This window comes from Schistocerca piceifrons, chromosome 2 (assembly GCF_021461385.2).
Source record: "Schistocerca piceifrons isolate TAMUIC-IGC-003096 chromosome 2, iqSchPice1.1, whole genome shotgun sequence".
Taxonomy (NCBI): Eukaryota; Metazoa; Arthropoda; class Insecta; order Orthoptera; family Acrididae; genus Schistocerca; species Schistocerca piceifrons.
The window spans coordinates 929,340,692-929,354,137 of record NC_060139.1 but is presented as its reverse complement, the minus strand read 5'-3'; the positions used below and the strand labels follow the sequence as shown (position 1 = coordinate 929,354,137).

Below are 13,446 nucleotides of genomic sequence, written 5' to 3'. Positions count from 1 at the left end.
AAAGATTTGAACGTGAGAAAGGTGTGTGCCAAACATGTCCCAAAAGTGTTCACTGATGAACACAAGCACATGTGAGTGCTTTGGTGCCGAGGATGTTGGAAATGTGTGAAAATAATACTGATATTTTACACTCGGTTATCGCTGGTGATGAGTTGTGGATTTTTGAGTATGACCCTGATACAAAAAGGCATAGTTCAGAGTGGTACACTCCATCGTAGCCCCGTCCCAAGAAGGCATGCATGAGCAAGTCCAGGATCTAAACCATGCTCATTGTCTTCTTTGACATCAGAGGCATTGTGCACAATGAATTCATACCTGCCAGGACTACAGCGAACTCGGCTTTTACTTGGAAGTGGTCAAAAGAATGAAGAGGGTCTTGCACTGCCAAAGTGACATCAAGGACACATGGAAAGTTCATCGTGACATGCCAAGCCACAGCACTTTCATTGTCAAAGACTTCCTGGCCACAACCAAGATCCCATTGGTCCCCCAGCCTCCCTACAGTCCTGACCTGGCTCCCGCTGATTTTTTTTAATTTTTTTTTTCTTGATTAAAAGGAGTAACGAAAGGAAAACATTGGGACATGATTGAAAGCATCCAGGCGCATGTTACATCAGCTCTAAAGAACATTCCAGAAAAGGCATTCTAAGATGCCTTCCAGGCATGGAAACACTGCCTCCAGAAATGTATCGATGAAAGAGGATGCTATTTTGAAAATTTTGATTATTTGTACGAATATATTCAATACCAAATTTTTATGAATTTGGTCACATTACTCGTGGAACACACCTTTTGTATGTGTGTGTGTGGTAAAAATTTCATTGTTTCATCACTTACAGTTCTTTTGAAAAGTGTACCTATTCAAAGGGTAAAATAGCACTGGCAGAATAGGAATAAAAATTGCCTTCCACCCATGCACCCCTAAGATGCACAGGAAAATTTAACAACAAAAACCTAGTACCATAAAATATTTGATTTGATTTTATTTGTACTAAATTCTGACTAAGTTCTGGGCCTTACTAAAACCTTGCTATAACCCATTTCTCCAGATCTCTCAAATTCTTTGTCCTCTAACTTCTTGTGCTTCCTGTGTAAGGAATTATGGCTACTTTGACATAAATTTCTTACATTATTCTGAGCCTTTGTATTGACTCATATTATGTTTTCAGTCTTTTCTTACATACAAGCTATATGTAAACTAAATGGGTTAGAAACAGCACCAGAGGTAAAGTAAAGAGTTGTTTTGTGGCAAGGATAATGTTTTGATACAGCATTAAATATCTGTATGGACCGAAGAAGAAATATGCTCTTCAATTTATTAATTCATGTATCTTCACCCTTTTGTTTTGAAAAGTGGTAGAGTATGGATGTATGCTTGGATCAATCGTACTGGCATTGTTAAAAATGTGTATTTCGACTTCATTAAAAATTTTATAAAAAGTTATTGGAAAAGCAATATTTATTCACACCGTAAACAGAACAACTTGGCACAGATATCCAGCATCAAGAAGTTCAGTGCAGACAATGATTTACGCAGTATCCAGAGGAGTGTTCCTGCACTGACATTGTCACCATCAAGATAAAATAAAATAAAATTAATGGGAAGCAGTACACGGCACAAATTATATTTATTGATCTTGAATGTATCGATACTAAAGGTCTGCTGATATTTGTATCAGTTAAAGTTCACCCAGGATTATGCACAGATTCATAAATTACCTTCAAAGTTCTTTCAAACATTCTTTACAATCCAGTTTTGCATTAATCAAGCAATTATCAATAAATTTCCATTACATACATCCCTATTTACCTTCTACATCTAAGTGGAAATATTCGTTACGCCTTGTGCTATAACTGTGAAACTCCATACTGCTGCTTGCATATTTTCTGTCTTCTGTTACTATTTTAATAGTTTCGTACATGGATGTTGCATTTCCAGTCATAATGATAAAATATAAAACATATGTCTTCACAGACTATCCTTCGCACTTAGTGAAGGTCAGGTGTACCATCAGGATACAAGAGTGGTTCCATTTTTGTCTGTCGAATGACTCTTAATAGTCACATGATTTCCATTAAGACTGTCATTTGCAAGCTTTGACAGCAGTATGCCACGATTACCCTGACAGTCTTTCGAATGCTCTAAAAGACTTTGGATATGTGCTTGCTGTAATTTTTATTACAGTCCTGTATAAAAATTGCACTACTACTGACATGGTTCTATCTACTTAAATCATGCTGAAAATAACTTGATGTATCTTTAACATTATGATCCAGCATGTGTTTGACAATTTTTCAAAAAGTATACTGAAATTGAAATTGGAGCAACAGGTCTATAGGTTTAAGAAATTTACAATATCTCCATTCAAATAAAAGCTTGACAATTGTCATCTTTAAGTTACTGTGGAGTATGTATTTATGGAAAACAGTTTATTATATGAACCAGTGGTATAACTGATTGCTGTTTCTGTTTCTAAATAAAAATAGTTAAGTTTTGTAACATCCTCTTGATCTAATGTTCTTCAGGCTATTCATCAGCTGGAGGCCATCCTTTATGTCTATCTCAGGAATCTCTTAAAACTCCAGTTCATTCTGCTGCATAAGTTTCTTGTACACTGTTCACCATATGACTGGCACTCTATAACACCTAAAAAAAAAATAATTACTTAAAAGGTTACTGTGAAAGTGACACTTAAATGTTTATCAGCAAGTCATTTGTGGGTTGCTGAGTTCATGTTAAATGATGGTTGGCACTTAGTCGGAATATCCTTGTACTGTAATACAGGGGCGTTGCTTTGTCAGCCGAGTAGTTAGTACACTACATCTGCTTACATAAATGGCAGACAACTTTGAATTTTTTGGCTGATATTCACTTCATTAAATAACTTGATCAGATGCTCACTAAGAACTATTTTAAATTTATAAAATTGTGCACACTTACTATCGGCTGTCTACACCAATCTGTTAAATTTTTGTAAGTACAATAAAATGTAGTGCTGATAAAACTACTAAAGCCTTCATTGTTAATGAAATAAGTTAATGTCCATGAAATAGTATCGAATAACTTTGGAATAATAACTGCTGTCAGCACTGTACAAATCAGTAATAACTAGTTTTGCAGACAGAGTGCAAATTACATAAATCAAATTAACCAAGGATAATAAGACACAGCAGTGGTTCTGAGATTACAAGATGAATGTGAGCTAATAACAAGTGTCTATCAAATGCAGGAATATATTCTGAGCACTAGTTCCACTGGTAATGAAAGAAAAACCATTGTCGTGATTAGAGTTTAAATCTAAAACACAACAGTGGACAAATGCAATAAGAGACAAGAAGGCAAAAATATTACTGTAGCACACAGCACAGAGCATGAAGGAAGTATATTGACATATGGAAGTAAAGAGATGTTTACTATACAAAATGAGCCAAAATTAACTGAAGTATTCAACACACAGGCAAGCAGAAGCTGATAAATGTATTTTACTCCATGTCTACAGATACTACTGGAACTTTGACCATCATGGCACTAGATCAATGTTGGCATCCATTGTTCTTAGTTCCCTATGTGGAAAAAAGATCTACTGGACAAACTCTCCCATGTTAGAATAAATTTACTTTAGCCCACCCAGTGTGTGTAGCCATACTTACCGTTAAGTCTATTTAGTGTTTTGTAATAGAAATGTTGCAACACAGGTTGTCAAAAATGAATAGCTGTTCATGACTGATATTTTGTATTGGTACAGAATGAGGTACAATAGTAAAGATAGACATCTTAAATTTGTGAAGACTGAGTTTGAAATCCCCATCCAGGCACACAAATTTTCGTTTCCTGTGGTTTCTGTGTGTTACCTGAGGCATAAGTTATGGTAGTTGCTTTAACAACAATTTGTCAGACTTCCTGATTTTTTAGTCTACAACATCCTTCCTTTTCTAAAGTGGTGGCACTTTTTAGACAAAGTAGTGTAATTAACCTTGATGCAAAGACTTTTTTCACAATGTGTTACTTATCTGTCAATGTTCATCCTTTGACAGATGCTGACACCACTTATCTTTAGTTTTGAATTACCTGTAGTGGAGCTTGCACACTGGGACCCAGCCTCAGCTTATGTACAACAGCTGCAGCATAAGTACAATGTACAGGTGACTTTCCGTACAAGAGCTCGTCTTAATGCGACCTTGGTTATGGTGAAAGGCTGCGAATGGGAAGTGGCTCAAGTAAAGGAAGCGACACTTCTTTTGGTGTCGCATCTCTTTAGAGGAGCAGTGGTCAGTACTTAAACATAAACAAAATTCTCTCAAATGTTTGATTACTCACTAATTACAAAATACAAACCCTACATTTCAGGAGCAAGTAGTAATGCAGATGACAATTGAAATATCACCTCAGCATCACCCAATTGTTTTGGGAAAGAACAGAGAAAACTTAAAGCTTATAATGCAACGAACTGGAACACAAATACTTTTCCCTGATGCTGGTGATCCTGGCATTCCTAGTCTGAAGAAAAGCAGTGTAAACATAACTGGAACAATACATAATGTTTACAAAGCCAGGCAGCAGCTAATGGTAAGTACTAGAAATTAATGGTAGGTTTGTCACTTAATATTTTACACTAGCAATGGTTTGTTTCATTTTGTAATTTGAAATTAGGTATATAAATGTATTTTTATATGCATAGTCTTAATCATCACAAAATGTACTAAAATCAATTTAACAGTGTTCAGAAATAATTTTTTGTTAAAATTGTAACAGTGATGGGAGGCAGATTTTTAAAAAATGGTCCATCAGCTCCATAAATTATCACTTTACAGACAGTACAGTAATGAATGAAGAGGAAATAAGTTCTCCGTTCTAAATTATGTTGCAGCCACGTTCATGACCTTTCATTGTATCAACATTTGATGGTCCATCTATTCTTTAAATCTGCATGTCCTTAATCTTAACTTCTGAAGACAATTTCCATTGCCTCCTCTTTTATTCAAGGCTCCAGTACACTTTTTCATCCAAAAGCATAAAGACTGCAGAAAACGTTTTGCTTGCAATATTGTTGATATAATGTCTCAAGTACCAATTTCTGTGTTGTGAAAACCTTTCATAGGTATTCATCTTAAGCAAGTCACCTGCAGTCAGAATTCATTTCCTCCATTGATTAAGGTGCACTTTCTTGCATCTTAAAACTCTAAAATTGGGACAGTTGGTTATGCTTCATCTTAAGCTTAGAGCATTGTTTGGTTTTCTGGCTTTGAATGTCTGTTTTTGACTATCCCATGTAAACATGAGGCGGCAAAATAAATAACTGCAAGTTGAAAAGCCACTGTGCCTTTCTAGTTACACTCTATCAGATAGCAATAAGGTGATCATTATCAGGGAAGTGGAATCCTCCTTTGAATTTGAAATACTTAATATTAATTCATATGTTGGGCCTTATATGGAAATAAGTGGAGTCAGATAGTTTCTAAATGAATTTTTAAGGTTCATTTAAAGAAACAGCTGCTGTTATATTCCATTACTGGCAAAACAATTTGGGCTGGGCTACAAAGTGCTGGCCAGGGTGGCCGAGCGGTTCTAGGCGTTAGTCTGGAACTGTGCAACCACTATGGTCGCAGGTTCGAATCCTGCCTCGGGCATGGCTGTGTGAGATGTACTTAGGTTAGTTAGGTTTAAGTAGTTCTAAGTTCTAGGGGACTGATGACCTCAGAAGTCAAGTCCTATAGTGCTCAGAGCCATTTTTGGGCTACAAGGCGACACCTGCATGCTACAGGCAGTGTTTGACCAGGCCTACCATATTCACAATTCAAATTTACGGTATAATTTTCGTCAGTCAGCTGTGATGAAAAATCTCTTGCAGGAGCTTTCAAAGGAGTATGTAACTGTGGAAAGATTTCTCGGAATACTTAATTGATGACAATTAAGTGGATTGTGAATATGGCTGCCAAATCCATTCATATAATTTGATCTCAATCTCATGTGATTCGTCAAGCTTTCCCAGTGGATATGTTGTAAATAGTCTTCACAGGTTTGCCACTGGTTCATCTTGTGCAAATTCCACAATATTTCCTTGGAGTAACTGTCAGACATCTTCAGGTGGTTCAACCTTGCAGGCAGCTAAGTACAACTGACGGTATTGGCACATTGACATGCTGTTTCTAGAGCATGTGTTCGAAGAAAGCATGGGCATGGAAATAAGATGTGAAAAATGATCTGCAGATAAATGGTGACATACTCAAATGCCCTCTGCCGAAAATCAGAGTGGCTTTCCTGCACGTGTGCTGTATGCTGTGTTAACTAACAGGGCAGCCAGACATTTCTCAATAAAGACTGTAAGAGACCAATGTTATGACGGGTCTGTTGCTCTGAGGACAGTTGCTCTGAGGAAGTACTGTGGAATTTGCACAACATGATCCAGTGGCCAACCCATGAAGACTGTTCTCAATCTGTATGACACTACATGCAAAGTTTGATCTTTGAGTGGGTGTTAAATTGGTTGGCAGCAGTACATTAAGTACAGGGCTAGTTCCTAATAAACATAACATGCAGAAATTCATATTCTACATTGGTTAATTATGGATTCCAAAACATAATCATAATGTTAATCTGTGACAACCCCAACAAGGACATATAGTTATGGTACAAGAGTATTTATGAAAACTTGCTTGTTTCATTGTACCAATGTAACAATAAAAGCCAAGTATCATCTTTTTCCAGCATAAGGATGTAATTATCACATGTCATCAAATATTACGATCAATAAATGTTGAAGTATTTTGTGCAGTTATTTTTTTCTATAAAATAAAATATTGTAATACTGTTGCAGTTTAATTCAGAATCATCTTATTTACACATTGTTTCAGGGATCACTTCCTTTGTTGCTGATGTTTGACTTGCCTGAAGATGTTATTGTGGATCTAGAAAAAATAAATAGTGTGATGGAGACCTTGGATGTTCATATCAATGTTAGACACAAGCCTAAGCAGAACACCCTTTCTTTAAGTATAAAGGGAATTGAGCGTCATGCAAGTAAGTTTATCAATAATTATCCCTTATAATCTGGACTTAAGCCCATAAACAACAAATATTGAATTTAGTATTACCACATTAATAGAGAATTAAGAGCATTTGTTTCATAAAAAATTTGATTAATGGTGTCGAGAAAATTTTGATCATGCATACATGTGCACATGAAACCTAAAGTAGCTTGCGGCAAAAGATATTCCTTCTGATGCCGGTATACCCTCAAAATATACTATAGGAGATAGAATGACTCTGCAGAGTCAAATATAATTTGTATCCTTTTGCTAACTATGATCAATTGGAATGAGTATGAAAGAGGATCTCGCATATCAAACATCACAGAACCAGGGGTTGGGACTCAATATTCCTGGGACTGGACCAATAAATAAATAATCGATCTCCATATACAAAGTCTTATATTGACAAATTAACAAGTTCAAAAAAATGACAGAATATTGGCTGAAAGTTTTCTACACTGTTGAGTAAAATATGAAACATTTCAATTCTTAAAGATACCTTACATTTTCTTTTAGTTCTTAAATGTATGTGCATGGCAAATACTAGTGGCAGTGATGAATTCAGGGGGTGGCCCAGGGGGGAAAGTCCGCCTCCCCACCCCCCCCTTCCCCCCCCCCTGCCCTGAGAAATTCATATCTACAGTTGTGGTGAAACATAAAAATTATCACCTGGTATGTTAACTTGTACTGTTGTGACAAAATTTAAACTACACCAGCTGCTGTTGCTAACAAAGTTTGGAGTCAACAATGGAGAAGTCATGAAGACATGAATTTTTTACAAGCAGAATGAATGTGTAACACAATAGGTGGCAGGTGGGTCCCTATAGTTAGATTTCGTTACTTATTGGTTCAGTTTGGAACACTTAGCGTCGATTGTTCTGTTCTTTATTATTATTATTATTTCTTTACTTTCTCAGATGTTAAGTCTGGTTAAAAATGGAAAGTGGCGTGGACCTTGATCAAGCGTTACTTCCTTTTAACTGTACGGTATATGTTGTATTGCATTTAGGATCTTTCAGGTAATTGAACATGTATCAATAATTATGGATTTCTGTGGTTGTATATATAAGTTTGGATCTAGCTGTATTGCATTGAGGTACTAGTGGATATTGTGTGGTATGACTCCTGTAGTTGATAGTATAATTGGTATAATGTCAACTTTATCCTGATGCCACATGTCCTTGACTTCCTCAGCCAGTTGGATGTATTTTTCAATTTTTTCTCCTGTTTTCTTTTGTATATTTGTTGTATTGGGCATGGATATTTCAATTAGTTGTGTTAATTTCCTCTTTTTATTGGTGAGTATGTCAGGTTTGTTATGTGGTGGTGTTTTATCTGCTATAATGGTTCTGTTCCAGTATTATTATTATTATTATTATTATTATTATTATTATTATTATTATTATTATTGCCAACACCAACAAATTAGCAGTTGCTGTACAATAAATGTGCGGTAAAGCTAAGCATTGCAAGGTGTGTTGGCAACGCCGATTGTAGAATAAGTCAGCCTTTCCTCTCTCATGTCTTCCCTCACCGCACCTGCAATCACCTTAACATGTAATCCCTTAGCTACGCAGCCCACCCTCGCTACGAACTTTATTCTTATCCGCCACTCGCATCTATACTTAGTTTGCCCTTAGAATCAACCTGATGTCGCAAAACATGTCCCGGGTATTGCTACGGAATTGGAAGTAGCATCTGACATTATAAAAGATTAAAACAATTTTTTATTGCATTACTGGGAATATTTCAAAGATTCAATAGCCATATAGATTTTTCGTAATCGATGAGTCCAAAGCTCAAACCAAATATTTGTGTACACTGGACAAAGATTTTCGCAGTGTCAATGGGGATACACAATTTCTGCCTAAAGAAGCGGTAGATTCCACCATGAGTGGGACATTTGGCAATGCTGCTATAAGAGTATAATCTAAGCTTTCATTGTTATATAAAAACTCAATGCATTGTTGAAACTGTTGTAAGGTTGTAACAGTCAGTCGATAAGTTACTATGGAAGTGTGATGTGATTATGTAGTGTACTACGTGCAGTCTTAGTCAGTTCATAACATAAAAAGAAATGTTAGTGCCGAAATACAATGTCCAAACAAGAAACTTTAATTTCTTTCTTTTCTAATAAGACAGTGTATTGCAAAAGACAAAGATGAGTGTGAGTCTACTGAAAGAAGTGCTAGTGATTGTGACAATGAATTGCGTAGGTCTACCAAGTCTTCAGATTCCCTTCCACAGTTTTCAAATGATAAATGTACTGTTTCTGGCCCATCCGTAAATTGCAATTCTAAACAAATGATTGAACGCAAGATTAAGTATCAGCAAAAATGGGAGTGTAATAGTTTTGCACACAATAGTTCACGACTGGGAACATTCAGTTTAATTCGCAGGTCCGTCGCGAACTAGATTGCTCTTCCAGTTCGTTAGTTCCCATCTCAGTTTCCAGAAAGACAGTTAGCTCGCTTTCCTACCGCTACTGCACACACTCTTTTAATCGTTATGCTAGTCTTTTAAATAATGACCAGTATTGCCAATGCCTGTATTATTACAGTTTTATGTAGAGTAATTCGACTTCCCCCCAGCAAGAACCATGGACCTTGCCGTTGGTGGGGAGGCTTGCGTGCCTCAGCGATACAGATAGCCGTACCGTAGGTGCAACCACACAGAGGGGTATCTGTTGACAGACCAGACAAACGTGTGATTCCTGAAGAGGGGCAGCAGCCTTTTCAGTAGTTGCAGGGTCAACAGTCTGGATGATTGACTGATCTGGCCTTGTAACCCAAACCAAAACGGCCTTGCTGTTGTGGTACTGCGAACGGCTGAAAGCAAGGGGAAACTACAGCGGTAATTTTTCCCGAGGGCATGCAGCTTTACTGTATGGTTAAATGATGATGGCGTCCTCTTGGGTAAAACATTCCGGAGGTAAAATAGTCCCCCATTTGGATCTCCGGGCGGGGCCTACCCAGGACGACGTCTTTATCAGGAGAAAGAAAACTGGCGTTCTACGAATCGGAGCGTGGAATGTCAGATCCCTTAATCGGGCAGGTAGGTTAGAAAATCTAAAAAGGGAAATGGATAAGTTAAAGTTAGATATAGTGGGAATTAGTGAAGTTTGGTGGCAGGAGGAACAAGACTGCTGGTCAGGTGAATACAGGGTTATAAATACAAAGTCAAATAGGGGTAATGCAGTAGTTGGTTTAATAATGAACAGAAAAATAGGAGTGTGGGTACGCTACTACAAACAGCATAGTGAAAGCATTATTGTGGCCAAGATAGATACGAAGCCCACGCCTACTAAAGTAGTAAAAGTTTATATGCCAACTAGCTCTGCAGATGATGAAGAAATTGAAGAAATGTATGATGAAATAAAAGAAATTATTCAGATAGTGAAGGGAGACGAAAATTTAATAGTCATGGGTGACTGGAATTCGAGTGTAGGAAAAGGGAGAGAAGGAAACGTAGTAGGTGAATATGGATTGGGGCTAAGAAATCAAAGAGCACAGCTTAATCATAGCTAACACTTGGTTCAAGAATCATAGGAGGAGGTTGTATACATGGAAGAAACCTGGAGATACTGACAGGTTTCAGATTGATTACATAATTGTAAAACAGAGATTTAGGAACCAGGTTTTAAATTGTAAGACATTTCCAGGGCAGATGTGGACTCTAGCCACAACCTATTCTTTATGAACTGTAGATTAAAACTGAAGAAACTGCAAAGAGGTGGGAATTTAAGGAGATGGGACCTGGATAATTTGACTAAACCAGAGGTTGTACTGAGTTTCTGGGAGAGCATAAGGGAACAATTGACAGGAATGGGGGAAAGAAATACAGTAGAAGAAGAATGGGTAGCTTTGAGAAATGAAGTAGTGAAGGCAGCTGAGGATCAAGTAGGTAAAAAGATGAGGGCTAGTAGAAATCCTTGGGTAACAGAAGAGATACTGAATTTAATTGATGAAAGGAGAAAATACAAAAACCCTCTAAATGAAGCAGACAAAGGAATACAAACGTCTCAAAAATGAGATCGACAGGAAGTGCAAAATGGCTAAGCAGGCATGGCTAGAGGACAAATGTGAGGATGTAGAGGCTTATCTCACGAGCGGTAAGATAGATACTGCCTACAGGAAAATTAGAGACCTTTGGAGAAAAGAGAACCACTTGTATGAATATCAAGAGCTCAGATGGAAACCCAGTTCTAAGCAAAGAAGGGAATGCAGAAAGGTGGAAGGAGTTTATAGCGGGTCTATACAAGGGTGATGTTCTTGAGGACAATATTATGGAAATGGAAGAGGATGTTTATGAAGATGAAATGGGAGATATGATTCTGTGTGAAGAGTTTGACAGAGCACTGAAAGACCTAAGTTCAAACAAGGCCTCGGGAGTAGACAACATTCCATTAGAACTACTGATAGCCTTGGGAGAGCCAGCCCTGACAGAACTCTACCATCTGGTGAGCAAGATGTATGAGACAGGCAAAATACTGTCAGACTTCAAGAAGAATATAATAATACCAATCCCAAAGAAAACAGGTGCTGACAGATGTGAAAATTACCGAACTATCAGTTTAATACATCACGGATGCAAAATAGTAACGCAAATTCTTTACAGGCGAATGGAAAAACTGGTAGAAGCTGACCTCGGGGAAGATAAGTTTGGATTTCGTAGAAATATTGGAACACATGAGGCAATACTGACCTTACGACTTATCTTAGAAGTAAGATTAAGGAAAGGCAAACCTACGTTTCTAGCATTTGTAGACTTAGAGAAAGCTTTTGCCAGTGTTGACTGGAATACTCTATTTCAAATTCTGAAGGTGGCAGGGGTAAAATACAGGGAGCAAAAGGCTATTTACAATTTGTACAGAAACCAGATGGCAGTTATAAGAGTCGAGGGGCAAGAAAGGGAAGCAGTGGTTGGGAAGGGAGCGAGACAGGGATGTATCCTATCCCCGACATTGTTCAATCTGCATATTGAGCAAGCAGTGAAAGAAACAAAAGAAAAATTTGAAGTAGGTATTAAAATCCAGGGAGAAGAAATAAAAACTTTGAGGTTCACCGATGACATTGTAATTCTGTCAGAGACAGCAAAGGACTTAGAAGAGCAGTTGAATGGAATGGATAGTGTCTTGAAAGGAGGATATAAGATGAACATCATCAAAAGCAAAACGAGGATAATGGAATGTAGTCGAATTAAGTCAGGTGATGCTGAGGGAATTAGGTTAGGAAATGAGACACTTAAAGTAGTCAAGGAGTTTTGCTATTTGGGGAGCAAAATAACGGATGATGGTCGAAGTAGAGAGGATATCAAATCTAGACTGTCAATGGCAAGGAAAGCGTTTCTGAAGAAGAGAAATAGGTTAATATCAAGTATAGATTTAAGTGTCAGCAAGTCGTTTCTGAAAGTATTTGTATGGAGCGTAGCCATGTATGGAAGTGGAACATGGACGATAACTAGTTTGGACAACGAGAGAATAGCTTTTGAAATGTGGTGCTACAGAAGAATGCTGAAGATCAGATGGGTGAGATCACATAACTAATGAGGAGGTATTGGATAGGATTGGGGAGGAGAGAAGTTTGTGGCACAACTTGACTATAAGAAGGGATCGGTTGGTAGGACATATTACAAGGCATCAAGGGATCACCAATTTAGTATTGGAGGGCAGTGTGGAGGGTAAAAATCGTAGAGGGAGACCAAGAGATGAATACACTAAGCAGATTCAGAAGGATGTAGGTTGCCGTAGGTACTGGGAGATGAAGCAGCTTGCACAGGATAGAGTAGCATGGAGAGCTGCATCAAACCAGTCTCAGGACTGAAGACCACAACAACAAACAACAATTAGACTTCGAAACGACAAACCAGTTGTTTACACAAATTGGTAAAATGAGCTAGTCAACTACTTTACATACAGTGCACTTGTAGTATTTTAATTTTAAAATATTTATTTATTAGTTCGTTGTAGGAATATTAATTACAGAAGATGCTAATGTTTTTTTTTTTGTGAATAAAAATACACTTTCATAAATAATCGACTTTTTAAAGTTTTGGAAATAACCAACAAAAAATATTTCTGCTTTAGGTACAGGTTAACTACTATATGGCACAAAAAATAATACCTTTATCATTAACAGAAGAAACACTAGCACTTGTAATTTGTTACCAAAGAATTAGACATAGAAAAAATAACTGACCCCTGAGTGAAATAGTACTCTAAAGCATACTTTCTGTGCTTTGCATTATCATTCTTTAAATAATCAGTCTTCTAATTTTCAACTGAAATATTATAAAAATTTACATATTATTATGTAGAGTCATTAATTTGGAAGCTTTGTTCATTGATAAGAGTTCATTCATTAAGGATTTGTCCCATCGCTGAAAAAATGCGTTCGCAGGGCATTGATGTCGCTACTA

General features: G+C 37.2%; 1 protein-coding gene across 1 annotated transcript in view; it reads left to right on the top strand.

The window, feature by feature from the left end:
* LOC124775999 (protein bicaudal C homolog 1-A) overlaps positions 1-13,446 on the top strand; it is a 135,932-nt gene that overhangs the window by 70,955 nt on the left and 51,531 nt on the right. The window contains 3 exon segments of the mRNA XM_047250840.1: positions 4,036-4,269; positions 4,349-4,567; positions 6,853-7,018. Of these exon segments, the coding sequence (XP_047106796.1) occupies positions 4,036-4,269; positions 4,349-4,567; positions 6,853-7,018 (619 nt within the window).